The 18,082-nt window shown below is 52.2% G+C and overlaps 1 protein-coding gene across 3 annotated transcripts in view; it reads right to left on the reverse strand.

The window, feature by feature from the left end:
• The window catches only part of DENND2A (DENN domain containing 2A), a 105,144-nt gene extending 97,581 nt beyond the window's left edge, over window positions 1-7,563 (reverse strand). For all 3 annotated transcript variants that reach the window (XM_043589716.1, XM_043589715.1, XM_043589714.1), the window contains exon 1: window positions 6,962-7,563. In XM_043589716.1, the coding sequence (XP_043445651.1) occupies window positions 6,962-7,548 (587 nt within the window). In that variant the 5' untranslated portion in view covers window positions 7,549-7,563. The remainder of the gene's footprint in view (window positions 1-6,961) is intronic.
• Window positions 7,564-18,082: the final 10,519 nt, after the last annotated feature.

Genomic DNA, 18,082 nt, shown 5'->3' on the forward strand with positions numbered 1-18,082 from the left:
AAGAGAGGGAGAGAGGGAGAGAGGGAGAATCTCAAGCATGATCCTCGCTGTCAGCACAGAGTCCAACGTGGGTTTGAACTCATGAAACTGTGAGATCATGACCTGAGCCAAAATCAAGAGTCAGCTGCTTAACTGACTGAGCCACCCAGGCGCCCCAACAACTTATCCTAAGTGCTCCCTTTTTACTTTCAAAGTGGCCCGGTTTGTATCTTATGGTTCCCCTATCCATTCCCCATAGTGAATTTGCAGAGAACTTGCTGCTAAGTCAAACACAACCCTGACTACATTTTTTCCCCGAGAAGCAAGAATGAGGGAGAAAGAGGGAGGTACTTTAGATTACTGCACTGGGTTGACTCTTGTGTGTAACCCACCCCACCCATCCCAGGTTCCCGCCTACACAATATGTGGAATCGTGATTATGTGGGATCGAGGTTGTGGGAACATGAAACCAACAGCAAGAGACAAAAATTAAGACGGTTTTTTGGATCACAAACTACAAAACATAAAAAATCTCCTAGAGATCATAATGTTAATATATTGCCTTTTTAAATTTAATATAACTCAAAATAGTAGATTGCCTCTATGAATGTACCACACTATGAATTTTAATTTTTGTATTAACTTACATAGAAATTCAGAGTAAATTCAGTGGGGAGCTGGGGTGGTAATGCTTGGGTTAAGGGAGAGAGAGGTAATAATACATTTTACAGTTGTTTTTTGTTTTTGTTTTTGTTTTTAAGGCTGAGCATCAGGATCTCATTTTTAAATTATACGTCACTGGGCACAAATATATTCAATATCCATTTGGCTTTGAAATCTATTTTAATCTAGCAATTGCACTTCTGGGAATTTATCTTACAGAACTATTGGAACAAGTGACCCAGAGTGCTTGTAGTGGCTAAACTCAGAAGCAACCAATGGCTCAAAAACAGGTAATTTGTTAAACAAATGAAGGCAATCCATGCAAAGAAACAGTAGGACTATGTAGGTCCCCCACAGAATTATTCTCACAAACGAGTGTTCAATTATGATAGCATGTTTCCACTTCTGTAAACAAACAAGCAAACATATTACAGGCAAAGAAGAAAGTCTGAGGCTATTTGGAATATATACCAAACAGGGATTGCCTTTAAGGAGGGAGACAGTATGCAGTAAATTTTCATGTTTCATCTTATTCTTTTTTCTTATTGCTTAAATGTTTTATAGCAAATATAACTTTCACAGTTTACATAGAAAAATATATGTATATATACAAGTACGTGTACAAGAGTAATCTTAAAACTTTATAGTATGCTTTTTAGGAAAACAAAACTACCAAAGGAAATGCATCTGATACTGTGTTTGAACTGGTCTGACAAGCCCTCCTGATAAGACGCACAGCCCAAGGAAGGCCTGGATACCATGGAAAAAATGGTCACTGTCAGGACTTCCTGTCCTGATCCCACTCCAGGTCGATCCTACTCTCATTTCCTTCTGAAGGGGAGCCATGGGACCTCTTTGTTCCCCACTGTTGAGGGAAGCTAACCTCTTCCCTGAGCTTGCCATGAAGATGACTCACCCCATCCTTCCTTCAGGCCAGGGAGAAGAAAAAGATAGCAGTTTTTGGCAATTCAGCCTGTTAGAAAAGGGGGTCTAGGGCTCACCCCTCTTCCAGTCAACTGCAGGCCAAGGATGGATGCAAAAAAGAGAAGCCAAAGGCAAAGCAATTCTGGACTGCAGCTGGCAAAGGGCTTAACTCTGGGCAAGCTGGGAGTCGACCGGATACATTTTTGCCCAGATCAGACAATGATCTTGACACAAGGGTAAAAGATGGTCTGACTCTGGCTTCCCAACATATTCTGTCTTTGGATACCAAATGTAGAAAACTGAGCTACTCACTCACCTCAGTTCCAGACACTGACTTTTCTCCTATAATTAAAGGGGTACATGTGTCTGTCAGTCTTTCTGTTGGGTAGCCTGTGTGTGTGCGTGGGGGGGGGGGGGCGTTTAAAGATCACCTGGGGTACCTATGGAGGCCATCTGGCTCTGTGGAGGAAGAAGGGTCCATGCCTAGACACAGGAGACTGGGCATGACACAACCTGGGTCACTCATGAGTGCCTGTGAGACATTCCATGGGCCCTCAGGAAGCAAAAAAGAAGGGGCTGGGGTTCCAGAGATCATAAAGGAAGCTGAGTCAACTTTGCCTACAGCCAAAGAAGCAACTGCCTGCAAGGTGTATTTGAGTGTTATAAGGAAAGTCATTGAGCCTCAAAATATTTCCCCTATTATCCTGTCAGAGTTGCTGAATTCAACCCATAGAGATTCATTCCTTTTGATTAAGACTTTATGGATGTTCCATTGCAAACTGATTTTCCCAGCTTCTTTCCAATCCAGAAGACATTGGTTAGAAAACAAACACACTTGAAGTGTCTACTTGAGGCAAGTAGAAAGTACCCAGAACTTAGAAGCTCAGCACTCAAGAAAAGCAGACTTATGTGAGTTCCAAGCAAAGAGAGAAAGTTACCAAATGTTTTCAGTTTGGGCTAAGGTGAAGCATGCATACAGCTGGACTAGACAAATCTAACTGCAGAAGCCTTGTGATTCTGCTTTTAGAGTTTCTCTTTTTCATTTTTATTTATTTTTAAATATTTTAAATGTTTATTTTGAGAGAAAGAGATAGCAGGTGAAGGGCACAGAGAGAGAGAGAGAGACAGAGAGACACAGAGAGAGAGAGAGAGAGAGAGTGAGAGACAGAATCCCAAGCAGGCTCTGCACTGCCACGAGGAGCTCAAACTCACAAACCTCACAAATCGTGAGATCATGAACTGAGTTTAAATTAAGAATCGGATGCTTAGGGGTGCTTGGGTGGCTCAGTCGGTTAAGTGGCCGACTTCGGCTCAGGTCATGATCTCGCGGTCCGTGAGTTCGAGCCCCGCGTTGGGCTCTGTGCTGACAGCTCAGAGCCTGGAGCCTGTTTCGGATTCTGTGTCTCCCTCTCTCTGACCCTCCCCGGTTCATGCTCTGTCTCTCTCTGTCTCAAAAATAAATAAACGTTAAAAAAAAAAAAAATTAAAAAAAAAAAAAAGGATTGGATGCTTAACCGACTGAGCCACCCAGGTGCCCCAAGAATTTCTATTTTTGTAAAAAAATACTTCATATACACACGAATGTGTCTGCCACCAGCCTTTGTATCTAGCTCTGTTCAAGCTGGCTTTAAATTCTGATGTTGAACGCACATTAGCTATTTGATTTTTATTATGAGTAACGGGCTTCCTAACTAAATTTTATGGGGTCCTTGTTTTGGGAATCTGAGGTTTCTGTCCCCTGCTGTAAGGAACCCTTTATGTGATTGTTAAAGCAGCCACTCTCACCCTTGGCTGTACCTTAAAACCACCTGTGACTTTCAAAAATACCGATGCCCAGGGCCTATTCTCAGAGATTTTTATTTACTCTCTCTACTGTGGGGCCCAGGCATCTGTTCTTTAAAAAAAAATGCTCCCCTAAGACATTTAAATGTGTGTGTGTATTTTTATTTGTTTTTAATGTTTATTTATTTTTGAGACCGAGAGAGAGAGAGAGAGAGAGAGAGAGAGAGAGAGAGAGAGAGAGTGCAAGCAGGGGAGGGGCAGAGAGAGAGAATGAGACACAGAATCTGAAGCAGGGTCCAGGCTCTAAGCTGTCAGCACAGAACCCAACCCAGGGCTTGAACTCAAAAATCCTGAGATCATGACCTGAGACGCTTAACCGACTGAGCCACCCAGGCGCCCCACCCCACCCCCCTTTTAATGTTTGTTTATTTTTGAGAGACAGAGACAGAGACAGAGAGAGCACAAGCAGGGGAGGGGCAGAGAGAGAGAGGGAGACACAGAATCTGAAGCAGGCTCCAGGTTCTGAGCTGTCAGCACAGAGCCCAACACAGGGCTGGAACCCATGAACTGTGAGATCATGACCTGAGCTGAAGTCAGACACTTACTTAACTGGCTGAGCCACCCAGGCGCCCCTAAATGTGTGTTTTAACAGGCCACTCCCAGTTACAAATATTAAGAAAGTGATGGGGGAGGGGGGCTGGAGGAGTAGAGTCTCACACCTATTCAATGCTAATTTAAGACATCTAAAATTAGCAAGAAATGGTTTCAACAGCAGCAATGCATGGACAGAGATTCCGCAGGTTCCCTCCCTGGTTCAGAAAGCAAAGGGAAGGACCCAGCCAAGGGATCTGTGGCGGAGTCCGCAGAACCTCTCAACTCTGGGTCTGTGTTCCCTGTCCTGTGACATTCCTGGTGTTGCAGCAAACAAGATTCCCACCCCCTCCGGCCTCACTCAGGGTGAATCTCTGGTCTCCCGAGTCCCACCCTTTCCCTGCTGTGGAAAAGCAGGCTTAACAGCAGGTCTGAGGGCATCTGGTGGGGACGGGGCGTGGGGGGTAAGATGTGGACTTGCCCATCTGACCGCAGTCCTCGAATGCTGCCCCCACTGCCTGCTTCCCTTTTGGTCAGGGTTTCTGGATGCACACTGCGTACCAGACCCTTCAGCAGACCAGAGTCTCAGCCTACCAGCCGGGGGGCCGTTCTACGACTTGCCTGCTTCCCCTTCACGGTGGGCACCCGGGGTGCTTTGCTCTCTACATTCATCAAAGCTGGTGTCACCTCCTCCACTTGAGACCATGGGCCCTTGAGACCATGGGCATAGATTTCCCCTGGCCCCAACTGCCCGCAAGTCTGAGCTGACGCTCAGCAGCCCGCAGAAATGCAGTGTGCTCCCAAGTCAAAACAGGAAGATGGTATAAGGAGCCAGTCACGTGGAATTTTATCTTCCCGTCTCTTGTAACACCGACAACGAACATTTTTTTTCCCCTCTGTCACTCTTTGGTCTTTACACAAGGTTCCTCATGACAAATTCCCTATTGAGTTCATTCCAGGAAAAATTGTGTTCTGAAAATTAATTTGTAAGCTTTCTGTTGTCCAAACTCCAAAACTGTGCAATCCAGTGTATTTTTGTTTGTCTCTAAGCTGCCAGGAAATTTAGAGCCAAATTCGTTGTCCAAGTGTTGTAATCTGCTAAACTCAGGCCATTCAAAATATCCATTCCTTTTGCTTTGCTTTGTTTTCTCCTGAGCTTTTCGGCACTTGGTTTTGGTCTAAGTTACCTCACCTGTGCCCGTCCCCAGGGTCCTACCTCTTAATCTCTTGGATCCGTCCGTCCTGCCTCAGCGTTGCCATCATCTGCGCGTCAGTAATTCTGGCCCGGGCACCGCAAAGCCGAGGTCACATTCTCCTCCAGACCTCCACCCAACAACCACAGCGAGCTTTCTAGGACATCATCTGAACCCAGCTTCAGTGAGATCCTCCTTCCCTCTGGGGGCACACTGGGAATTCTCCCCACACTTACCCTCCCGCCCTCTCCCTCCCCCTGTCTTGGTGACTCTGTGCTTTCCCTTCCCTCAGCTGGAAACCGCCTTCCCTGCTTTGTTTTCTCGGTGAAGAGGTTTTCCGCGCTCAGTCCCAGCATTACCTACTCTGTGGGCCTCCCCTGGGCTGAGTGGCCCAGCTCTGGGTTCCCCTAGAACGTAGCACCCACAGCCAGGCCAGCCCAGGACTGGTTTAAAAATTTTTTTTTTTTTGGTAAGATTTTGTTCTTAAGTAATCTCTACATCCAACGTGGGGCTCGAAATCACAACCCTGAGATCAAGAGTCCCGTGCTCTACAGACTGAGCCAGCCAGGCACCCCTGGTTTTAATTCTTCTGACTATCCAGCTGGGATGGTGCGTTCTGGAAGGAAGAGAGAGCTCTTATTCATCACTGGGTTTGTTCCTAACGCCTAGCACAGTGCTGTTAAGTGAACGATTACACAACACAGGGAGGCTTCAAATCTTCCCAATAAAAGCACTGGAAGCCACCCTCTTCCACCAGCCTTTCCACTCACTACCCTTCCTCAAAAACAGTCACTGTTTGCTCTTAACTGTTTGCTCCATCTAAGCAGCGCAGCCAAAGGCTTTCTACTCCACCACCCTGGTGTGTTGAATACTTGACAGTGCAAGCAGAGAGGATTTAGTTCTTTTATGCGGTAACCACCAAGGGCGTAGAGTTTGATAACAAAATTTCGGTGGAGTGCCGACTATAAGACGACCAATCTGGGGCCATTGCTATCTGAGTGGCTGGAGGCATTAGAGAAGTCGGTCCCTGAAGCCCATCTCCACAACAGCTAGAATTCCCCCTGCTCCTTCTCCAGTACCGGCCGCTTAGAGCACAAGTCACTGCACTTCTCCTTGCCCAGCCCGCCCGGAGTGCACTGCCCAGCTTCCCCACCGGGTCCCCTGGAAAGGACCCCACCGCTGAGGTCTGGCCGTCCTCAAGGGTTTGAATCCAGCTCTCTGTGACTCTCCTAAATATCACCGTACCCCGTGTTGTTAAGAGACACCCCACTCCCCCGGCTCCATCTGCTCCCAAATCCCTCCTTAGGGGAAAAGTGGGAGAAATAAGAGCATTTAATCATCTTGACCCTCCTGCTTTCCCAAGACTGCAAATTCTGACCCAGTTGGGGGGGGGGGGGTTGTCTCTGGCTGCTCAGCCCCACTGGATTCTTTCTCTACACACTCTCTCTCTCTTTCTCACTCACGCCCCCTGGGACACAGCCCGGAGGACCCAGGCTCTGCCCAGTTTCTGCAGGTTTCCGAAGCGCGGGACGACGGCTTCCCCACTCGGCCCTGAAAGTCACGCCGAGCCCCCAAAGGCCGTCCGGCCAGCACTTTGCTCAAGTCCCTCAGGTCGGGCTGAAGAGCCTCAGTCCCCACGTCCGCACACGGGAAACCCGGTTTTCAGTCTGCAAAGAGCCGCTTCCGAGCCCTGGGCTGGGGCAGCTCCCGCCGTCCCCTCCCTTCCCCCCAGGACCCCCTCACCCCCCCCCCCCGCCGGCGCGTCCCCTCCGCGGCGCCCCCAGCCCGCCCCGCGCGTCCCCTCCTCGGTCCCCCGGCCCGGCCCTTACCTCCTGGCGGGCCGCGGCTCCGCGGGCTCCGGGGCGCAGCTCGGGGGCGCCCGGGCGGGCGGGGGCGGCGGGCGGCGGGGGCCCGGGGCGCCATGGCCCCGCAGCCCTCCGCCCTGGTGTCGGCCGGGCCTCTCCCGGCGCCCGGCGAGCCGCGCGCCCTCCGCTCGCGTGCCCGCCGCCCGGCCGCCGCTGTGGGCGAGTGCAGGGCGGGCTCGGCCGGCTGCCGCGTCCTCTCCGCCGGGCCGCGCGCCCCGCCGCCGCCGACCCCCGCCCGCCGCCGCCGCTCCAGTGAGCTCATCCGCAGCTGGCGGGCGCCCGGCCCGTTGCCACGGCAACGCCTCTCCCAGGGCCGCGCGGACTCGAGCGGCTCCCGTAAACAGGACCTTCTGCCGGACTCTTCCCCTCGCCTTTTTTTGGGGGGGGGTGGGGGGGGTGGGGGGGGTAGGGCGACGGCGGCTTAACCCTTTCTTCGCTGGAGACCGGGCGGCGCGGTGTTCTCCGTCTCCGCCAGGCCCGGGATCTATTGGCGCGAGGCGCCCGGCGGCGGCCGAGACCCTGAGACACAGGCACGGAAGCGGCGGCGACATTCCCTGCCCCCCCCTGCCCGTTTCGCTCCGTCGCCAAACGCGTTTGTGGGGCACCTACTACGGGTCGGGCGCGGCGCTGGGGTCTGGGACGTCCCGGGCAGCGAGTCAGCCGCCTCGGTTGCCCCTTGCAGCTTGCAGTCTGGCTGGGGCACCGACAACCAGAACAGAGGCAATAAAAGCCCGGGGGCGGGGGAGAGGGGGCGAGCGCGGGGCACAAGGGTTCCCAAGCCGGGCGGGAGGGAGTCAGGAGAAGCTTGCCAGAGGGGACACGACTTTGTAGTGTCCACTGCCCCCACTTACGTAGGGCAATCAAGGAACACAGATCGCGTGAGTTAGGACTGCCGGAGGAGGAGTACACGCGAAAATGCTGTGGGCTTCTCGTGCTGAGGACAATGGGGGGCCACGGAAGGTTTTTGAGCGGAGGAGTTCCCTGATGAAACGGAGATGGAACTGACAGTGGTGATTTATGGGTGTGTGTGTGTGGAGGGGGTGGGGGGGAGACTCCAGGCGAATCTCTATACCAGAGAAAAGTCACTCATGTCTTTAGCTCAGGGGCCCCTAGAAGGAAGGGTCTAAAGCCTAGGCAACGGGGGTGGGGGTGTGGGGTGTGTGTGGGGGGGGTGTGGGGAGATAGAGCCCTAGCCTATAAATCCACAAAAGGGGTGTGTAGGAGAGAGAAAAGAAAAACTATTGCAGAACATGAGGAACATTAGATACTGTCTAGGCAGTCCTTATAGACTGGGGCCCAAGATTTGAGGGACTAATTTAGATATCAAAGTCACAGAACAGAACGTCGCCTGGGTGGCTCAGTGGATTGAGCATGGGAGTCTTGATTTCCACTCAGGTCATGATGTCTGGGTCATGGGATGGAGCCCTATGTGGGGATCCTTGCTGACCCGGGAGCCTGCTTAACATTCTTTCTCCCTCTGCCCCTCCCCCACTCTCTCACTCTCAAAAAAAAAAAAAAAGTCACAGAAAAAAAGCTGTGTCTCCTTAGCTCAGGGTTTTGCTCATTCTGTGAGATTTTTGAAGCTTTTCTAGAGCTTGTTAAAGCTTCCTCAACTCCATCATGCTATACCCACTTCAACTAAGCACAGCAAACTTCCAGAATACAAATTTGCAAGGTACAAGCAAATTACTTTTTTTTAAAGTATAAGCATTTAAATTATTGTTTTGTTTGCTGAAGCATCATTTAATACGTTTCCACTTTATTCTGAGAGAGAGCAAGCACACGAATGGGGGAGAGGGGCAGTGGGGGAGAGGGAGAGTGAGAGACAGAGACAGAGACAGAGACAGACAGAGAGAGAATCTTAATCAGGTTCCATGCTCTGCTCAGAACCCGATTCGGGGCTTGAAGCCGGTCTGGATCCCACGACCCTGGGATCATGACCTGAACCAAAATCCAGAGTCAGGCACTCAACTGAGTGACTCAATACCTTTTCACTGTCTAAAAAATAATTCTAGGACTTGGCTTCAACGTTTATTACCCCCCGGGGCTCTGGGTTATCATGGGGCAAACTGTCAAAGTGGGGAAAATGGCAAATGGAGCTGAGAGCCCAGTTGGCTGCCTCCCCCAATCCTACTCACAGCGCAGGCTGGTCACCTTTGATTCCGTGGCTTCCAAATTGCCAGTCCCGCGTCAGGTGGACAAACCAAGAGGAGGCTGGCTGGGGAGCTCCTTAGTGGCAACTCCTTGGTGGTGGCCAGACTCCTTCTGCTCCTTCATCTTTGAGCTCTAGACACTAGCTTGTTTCAGAACCAGACCCTGCCTCAGTTCCCTGGGGCAGACTCTGTTGAGTGGAGCCTGTGCTTTGCGACTTTCCATCCCTGCCTGCCTGTTGGAGCCCCCAACCCCATGGCTGCTCCTGTCTCTGGGCCTACCAGCCACTGTCGCCATGGCAGGGCTCGGCCTCTCCTGTGTGGCCCTGCCCCCCCCCCCCCCCCCCCCGGCTCTCTGGAGCTTTCCCAGCTGGTGTTTGATCCATCCCAAGCCCTGGTCTCCAGCTCCAGAGGTCAGGGTAGCCATCCAAGGTGAGGGCTGTGCACAGGAGCCTGGAAGACCCTCTCAGTGGTACCTCTTCTCTCCGCTCCTGACGCTTGACTGCTCCAACAGTGCCCCGGTCCTCCCCGTCTGTCTTCAACGTCTCTCCATGTTGAAAAATGAGGTCTAGGGTAGGAGATACTGCCTGGCCTCAAGGCGGGAAAGGTGTGGATGGGAAGAGGGAGACAGAGTTGATTTTTCTTCATCTTGAATCCTGTTTTTTCCACCTAGAACAACCAAGGAGCGCCGCAGAACCTCTCTTACCCCCCCCCCCCTTCTCTTCCTTCAGCATCCTGTTGAGGAGCACGGGCTCAGGAGCAGGTTGCTTTGCCTCTAACAGTGTCTGCATCTGTAAGGTGGAAGTAGCTATGGTTATAACCCACTTCATTCTGTTGGGAGGGATTAAAAACAGATCAGCGAGTAAATGGTGTGTGTGGTACTGGGTTTGGCCTGTTGGGGGCACTCTCGGTCACCTCCTGTTTGTTATTTTCCTAGGACAGCAGGCCATTTTCTCCTCTCATATCCGAGTGGAGCTTCCCCCCAACCTCTCTTAGGTCCAGGGCCTTCTGCACCACAGCACTGAGCCTGCTTCATCTCAGCTATAAACCAAGTGAAGAAGTACCCAGGGCTGGAAGAAGGCTAACCTGAGGAAGACGGGGAGAGAGCCTGAAAAGGAGCCTTTGAACAACTCCTCTTCCCCAAATTGTTTAATTTCCACTTAAATTCCTTTTTTAAAAAAGTTCATTTGAGAGAGAGTGCATGTGCAAGCAGGGGAAGGGCAGAGAGAGAGAGAGAGAGAGAGAGAGAGAGAGAATGCCGAGTAGGATCCACACTGTCAGTGCAGAACCCATGGGGCTTGAACCCGCAAACCCTGAGATCATGACCTGAACCCAAATCGGGAGTCAGATGCTTAACTAACTGAGCCACCCAGGTGTCCCAATTTAAATTCTGTTTGGATGCTAAACATTTACCGAGCACCTTCACGAATGGTCTTGCCACATAATCCTCCCCGCACCCGGGGCAATCCGATATCATCCCTGACATTTTACGGACGGGAAAACTGAGTTCCAAGGCCTGTTTGGCTCAAGCCAGGTTCTTTGTTATGCCAGCTTGTCTGAGAGCCGTGGTTCTGCCCAGTGCCAGCCACTCCGGACTGGGATTTCTGGATCAGCGATCAATCCGCGTCCTGGCTATGCTCCCCCAGGCACAGGCAGTGCAGTTCCCCCAGGCCTCTCTGACACCCCTCCTTAGAGACTGCAGACCCCCTGCTTGGGTCACCGGGGATCCATTCCTTCTCAGCCCTTGAGAGATAGGAGCCCTCTCGTCTCACTGGCACGCAGGTGGCGTAGTTGAAAGGTATACACACAGCAGACAACAGAGGAGAGGTTTGGTTGTTACTATTACATGTTTATTTAGTTATTTATTTATTTTGAGGAACGGTGGTGGAGAGAGAATCCCAAGCAGGCTCCACACTCAGCACGGAGCCTGACTCGGGGTTCGATCTTACAAGCATGAGATCATGACCTGAGCCGAAATTGAGAATCAGATGCTTAACTGACTGAGCTACCCAGGTGCCCCTGGCTGTTATTATTATTATTATTTTATCCAGAAAGCTGGTGTGGGGAGAGGAATCGCTCATTTTTCAGCGCATGTCATCTGAATGAGGTAGAGCGAGGAAGGAATTTATGTTAGGGGCAGGAGAAAATCCACAGCCTCGCCTTGATATGCCCTTGGCAAAGCTCCTCCACAGCCCTCCAGTGGCTAACTGGAGCCCACTAGCAGCAACGCTCCCCTGCTCTTTTCCTCCATAGGAGGCCCGCTGCCTTCTTCCCTTCTCATTCCATTGCTAACCCATCCTTGGCCCCTTCTGCTCCCCTGCCTACAGACAGCTGGACGCACGTTCCTTCCTATCCGCCACAACCCTCATGTGCCTCCCTCTGGGGAAATAAAACCAAGCCAACCATCCCACCCAAACTTCAAATCCAGGTTTGGTTTGTTCTTGGTCCCAATCAAATGTCATCCGGGAGGAGGGTCGGAGGCGCAGCCACCCAGGGGAAGCAGTGAGCAGGGCCCACACTGAAGGCTTCAGGTTCCTTTATCCTCTCCTGGCTGTGAAGGGCCCGTCTTCCGCGGAGATGGCTTTGTCCCCTCTCTTCCTCTCTCCCGGTGCCCTGCTGCCTTCGGTACTGGCATGGGAAGACAGGCAGTTGTGGGGGCCCATGAGGGGGCACTGTGGAGTAACTGACGTTCGTCATCATAGACCCACTGACATTTGTCAGGGTACCCTGCAAATCTCAAAGAATCACTGAATTGGCAACTAACACAATAACAAAATTTTGGCTAAGAACCATCTGTTGCATTTCTATGCCCTGAGCTTTGGAGGGTCATTTTTTTTCCCCCACAAAGAATTAAGGCATTCATCACTTTACAAGAACTAGTGTGTTTATGACAGAAAGCAGAGAACAAAGTCAAGGACATTCTGCAGCGTTCACCGCCAGGCAGTTTCAGATGTTAGGCCTGCAAAGCCAAATACCCTCGACTCATATATTCTCTTCCTGTTGGGAGACCCAGTTGAACATTAAGGAAGGGACACAAGAGTGCGATGGTTTAGATTCTCTTTTCTGAAGTCACAGATTTGTTTGTAGGAGCAGTTCTAGCTCTTCCTGTTCATTGTGATTCCAGAACATGCCAGGTCAGTCGGACCAGCTCTGGACTGTGCTGAGGACACAAGACTCCCGTCTTGCTTCTCAGAGTTTTCCTTGACCTACTTCCTGGCCAGCTAGACAATCTCCTCAAACCTGAATGGGGAGGCAAGAATTCTCCAAACGTCTCCATCACACAACGTTATGAGTTGGGTGCTGCACCCACGGCCTCAAAATCTGCCAGCTCAACCCCCCTGGCTAACGTTCACCCAGGACCTGATCTCAGCCTTTAGACCTCCAAATAATTGCAAATCCCTGCACTGCCTCTCAGAGGCCACACCTCGCTTAAAGGAACATGTTTCTGGGAGGCCCTAATATCTTTTTTTTTTTAATGCTTTTTAAATTTATTTTTGAGAGAGAGAGGGTGAGCTGGGGAGAGGCAGAGAGAGAGAGAGAGGGACAGAGGATTTGAAGTGGGATCTACACTGACAGCAGTGAGCCCGATGTGGGGCTTGAACTCACAAACTGTGAGATCATGACCTGAGCTGAAGTAGGATGCTCAACTGACTGAGCCACCCAGGTGCCCCTTAGGTTTATTTATTTAGAGAGAGAGAGGGAGGGAGGGAAAGAATGAGTGGGGGAGGGGCACAGAGAGAGAGAGAGAGAGACAGAGAGAGAGAGAGAGAGAGAGAGAGAGAGAGAATCCCAAGCAGGATCCACACTCCATGCCAAGCTTGATGTGGGGCTTGATGTCACAACTGTGAGACCATGACCTGAGCCAAAATCAAGAGCCGGACGCTCAACTGACTGAGCCACCCAGGTGCCCCTGGGAGGCCCTAATATCTGATCTGCTTCCTCTATCTCTCAGATCAACTTAGAGCAAAATAGAAAATATTGCCCAAAGGCAAGCCAGGTGACATCTGACTACCCTCAGATGTCAGTGTGACCTTGGGCACGGCACCTCCCTTTCACGGGTCTCAGGTGTCTGGGGAGATCAGGCCACCTGGCCCTCAGGCCCCACCCAGCTCCCGCCTTCTCAAACAGTCAGAAAAAGCACAAAGCAGCTACCGGTTCTCAGGTTCTCATTCTTTCTGCTTTTCCCCGTATGGCTGAGTGTTGCCAGGTAATGTTAAGGTTCTGCAGAGACCAGCTAGGAGGGAGGTTCTAATAGCCTCTTACCAATGCAGACACAGCCAAAAAGAGGTAGGTGCCTTGCTCAAGGCCACTGCGAATGAGTGCCAGAGCCCGGAAGGACCCAGCCATCTGACCCAGGACGACCTGAGTGGCTCTGCCGGGAGAACCACTAGCCGGGGCTACTGGTGTCATGGGCCCGGTTTGAGAGCAGAGACGTGGAAGGCCCGGGAACATCAGAGCTGCGCATGGGTGGGGCCCCACAGAGCAGAGCAGAAAGGGGCCTCAAAGGTGGGCATGGCCAAGCCCCTCATCGAGGAGAAAGGGACCTGCCAGGACACCCGGCATTGGCACAAGAGCGGCACCTGCTGCGGGGGGTGCCGGAGCAACCCCAGAAAGCCAGAAAGCGGGACCCAGAGGAGGGGCAATTTCTCTGACAAGCCCGCTAAGGAGAAAGAAAGGAGAAAGCGGAAGGCGGCCAGGGGGCCCGCGTGAGGAAGGTCTGGGACAATCTTTGTGGCAAGTGGGGAAAGAGGTGGGCGAGCCCGCCTGCTTCAGCCTCGTCCCTGACTGTCCTTTTCCAGTGTTGTTTCTGATATTTTCTACTCTACAGGCTTGAGGAGTAGATGTACATGGGTGGCCCACGGCCAGCATTTTCATGCCACGGTCCAGCTCTCTTAGGCGCTAACTGCAGGCCAGGTGTACCAAGCGGGACCTGGGGGCAGGATAGAGTCGGTCCTTCTCCAACTTTTGATTTGCCTGATAGGGCCCTTGTATTGGGAGGGGAGGGGAAGCAAGGGTCCCAATGAAGGGGGGCTGGGTGGGGCCCGGGGATTGCAGCTTTACAAGCTCCCCAGGTGTTTTCAGTGGAGGTGGCTCAAGTCCCCGCTGGAGACACGCTGGTCTAGCGTCTGCTCGAGGCAGGATGAAGAAGGGGGTGCTGCAGGAGGCGTGCTCAGGGCTTTCCCTTCGCTAATATCCTGTTCTGAAGAAACCAAGGGTGTGTGTTGAGGGGGGAGTGGCTGAAAGGGTCTCAACAGAGAACTGTCCTCCAAAGGAGCTCAGCCCAGTGGTTCTCACCTGGGGGCAACTTCGCTCCCCAGGAAACATTTGGCAATGTCTGAAGACATATTTAAAAAAAATTTTTTTAACGTTTATTTTATTTTATTTATTTAAATTTTTTTTTTCCAACGTTTATTTATTTTTGGGGAGAGAGACAGAGCATGAACGGGGGAGGGGCAGAGAGAGAGGGAGACACAGAATCGGAAACAGGTTCCAGGCTCTGAGCCATCAGCCCAGAGCCTGACGCGGGGCTCGAACTCACGGACCGCAAGATCGTGACCTGGCTGAAGTCGGACGCTTAACCGACTGCGCCACCCAGGCGCCCCTAACGTTTATTTGTTTTTGAAGGAGAGAGACACAGAGACACAGAGTGTGAGTGGGGGAGGGGCGGAGAGAGAGGGAGACACCGAATCCGAAGCAGGCTCCAGGCTCTGAGCTGTTGGCACCGAGCCCGACACCGGGCTCGAACTCACGAACCGCGAGAACACGACCTGAGCCGAAGTCGGACGCTCAACCGACTGAGCCACCCAGGCGCCCCATGAAGACATATTTTAAAGTCATAATCGGGAAAGGGGGTTTCCAGCATCAAGTGGGTTCCAGCATCCTACAAGGCACCGTTCGGTTTCCCCTCCCCCTTGCCCACCCCTCCTCACACACAACAAAGAATTATCCTGCCCCAAATGTCAAATGTGCTGAGGCTGAGAACTCTGAAGCCAGCCAATCCTGCGTCTTTATCCCCTGTCCTGGGGCTTTGAACAAGCACTGGCCCTGCATCACATCTGCTCTGTCACAAAGTTCCATGGGAAATGCTAAAATCACAGTCATTTGGATCACGTAAAAAGATAAGCACAGCCAGGTGGGCCTTTGCAATTCTCTTCCCGCACCGTCAGGTCTGGGAACCCCGAGGAAGCCTCGGTTCCAGGTCACGAGAGAATGGTGCCACCTAGTGGTGGCAGAGTTAACAGCATACGCAGGAGCACCTCCGAGAACTGGAAGCTATGAATAGTTAGCGGGCTTAGCTGTCACGAAAATTTCTATGGAAAAAAAACGGAGACCACCCAAGTGAGAACAAACGGAGGCCGTTTATCCAGAGCTTTCTATAGCAAGGAAGTCAGCCATCATCACTTGCATGTGGCAGAGACTCAAAAGTGGAGACTCAAATGCTAGTGGGGACAGGTTATACAGAAAAAAAAAGGCACCAAATGGGCCCTAATTGGAGGTTGTTGGCACAGGGACTCTGGGGGCCTGGGCATCTCCTGTGACCGGTTTGGAGTAGACATTTGGCTTCCCGTGGTTGGTCCTGAGATGGAAGTTGGGGATGAAAATTAGAGAAGCTGGCAGTCATTGGCCGAGTCCTGACTGTCCAGGACCTATTACCGCAGAGGCTGCCGGTCAGAGTTCCACCGTCATATATCTGGCCAGTGTCTGTTTGTATATTTGGTCTCTCTCTCTATTTAAGTTTGAGAGAGAGAGAATCCTAAGCAGGGTCGGTTTTGTCAGCACAGAGCCCGATGTGGGGCTCAGACCCACAAACTATGAGGTCATGACCTGAGCCGAAATCAAGAGCTGGATGCTTAACCGACTGAGCCACCCAGGCACCCCTGTTTGTATATTTAGTCTCTTAATTCATTAGTCATTCCAAATACACTCCTGCTGTTACACATCCTGAAACAGATTGCATAAAATGACCCATGTGAGAAGCAGCTTGACTGCATCAACATCTGCGATTTTTAAAGGCTGCCTCCTACAGGTTCTGACTTAGGGTTCATATTTGATATAACTGATTTTGCTGTCCATGTACCTTAATATGCATAACATCATTCTGCTCATTGACATTCACATGGGCCCCAGGAAGCCCTCAACTTCACCTGCTTGGGTGCCTGTAGCTCCTTAAGTTGCACCTTCACCACCACCATCACCACCACCACTAGCGTCCCACTACCCCCACCATCACCTCTGTTTCTCTGCCCCTTGTTGTCTAGAACCATGGGACCTTCCTTTGGCTTTTCAAGGTTAAAGCACCCTCCCCCCCCCATCCTCACACTCAACTCCTTCCTCTTGAGGACTTTATTTTTTTTTTTTTAATATTTATTTATTTATTGAGAAACAGAGACAGAGCGTGAGGGGGGGTAAAGGCAGAGAGAGGGAGTCACAGATTCAGAAGCAGGCTCCAGGCTCCCAGCTGTCAGCACAGACCGTGACACCGGGCTTGAACTCAAGAACCATGAGATCATGACCTGTGTGAAGCAGGATGCCCAAACGACTGAACCACCCAGGCGCCCCAAGGACTTTATTCTTTATCTACCCTCCCACTCCTAACGCCTCTCTCCCTTCCTGTCCAAAGTAGTCGCCATGCTTTGGGTTCTTCTGATTCTTCCTTTCTTTCATGCTGTGTCACACTTGGAAATTGTACATTATGTGTTCCCCTGTGGGATCTCCCTCATAAGTGATCAGCTTGTAAAGTCAGGATGTGAGTCTCCACGTCCCCGGGGCCTAGCGTGATACCTAGTTCAGAACATATTATGAGCCTCGAGGCGGCTGGGTGGCTCAGGGGGTTAAGGTTCCGACTTGGGCCCAGGTCATGAGCTCGCAGTTCATGAGTTCCAGCCCGGCAAAGGGCTCTGTGCTGACAGATCAGAGCCTGAAGCTGCTTCAGATTCTGTGTCTCCCGTTCTCTCTGCCCCTCCCCTGCTCATTCACTGTCTCTCTCTCTCTCAAAAATAAATAATAATACATTGAAAAAATTAAAAACAGAACATATTATGAGCCTCGATAATATTACTAGATTCTGCTTAAGAGTTACGTATTGGGCTCAAAAAGCATTAGTTAAATGAATATGCCATTAGCCACTCCCCAATGTCCAAACACATCCCTAGATTAATGCAGCCTGGTACTCCTGGTCCAAGGATCACCTCCCTCCCCGACCCTCCTCACATTCTGCTTAGCTGAACACTCAACCTGTGTGCAGACCGGGCTTTCAGTTCACTGCGCGTTTCCACGATTTCTGTAAGGAAGGCTGCAAAGATGTCCATGGAGACCCAGAGCACGGGCAGAAGGGGAAGGCGTGGAGGGCCCTTCGAGTTTTGCGCAAAATCTATTTACGCAGTCCAGGAGCGGAGGGCGGGGACGAGCCTCCGCCGCGTCCGCGCCGCTTCCGCTTTAAGGGGCGGTGCCCGAGCGGGCGCGCCTGGCGCTCCCGGAAGACGCGGGCGGCGCGTCCTCTGCGCCGGGTCCTCGGCCCTCCGCACGCGGTCCCGGGCTCTCGGCGGCGGGTTCCTCGGCCCCGGGATCCCCTGTCCCTCGCACGCCCTTTCCGCTCTGGGCTCCCGGACCCCGGCCGCCTGACTCCCGCTCTCCTCGCCCCTCTCCCCCTTTTTCTCCAACCCGATCGCCGGCCCTCCGCACACCCTTCCCGCTGTCGGCGTCCGGATCCTCGGGCCCTCAACGTTGGGTCTCTGCACCCGCCCTCCCCCCGCCCCCCGCCACCTCCCGGCCCCAGCCTCCTTCCCACCCTGGTACCCGGGGCCTGGGTCTTCGGCGGTCCGCACCGCCCACCGCCCCGGCTCTCAATCCCTTGACCCGGGTGTACCTTCCTGCCTCCCCCGCACCCCTCCCTCCTGGCTCTCAGCACCCGCGCTCTGCGCCACGACCCTCACCC

Source organism: Prionailurus bengalensis, chromosome A2 (genome assembly GCF_016509475.1).
Source record: "Prionailurus bengalensis isolate Pbe53 chromosome A2, Fcat_Pben_1.1_paternal_pri, whole genome shotgun sequence".
NCBI lineage: Eukaryota > Metazoa > Chordata > Mammalia > Carnivora > Felidae > Prionailurus > Prionailurus bengalensis.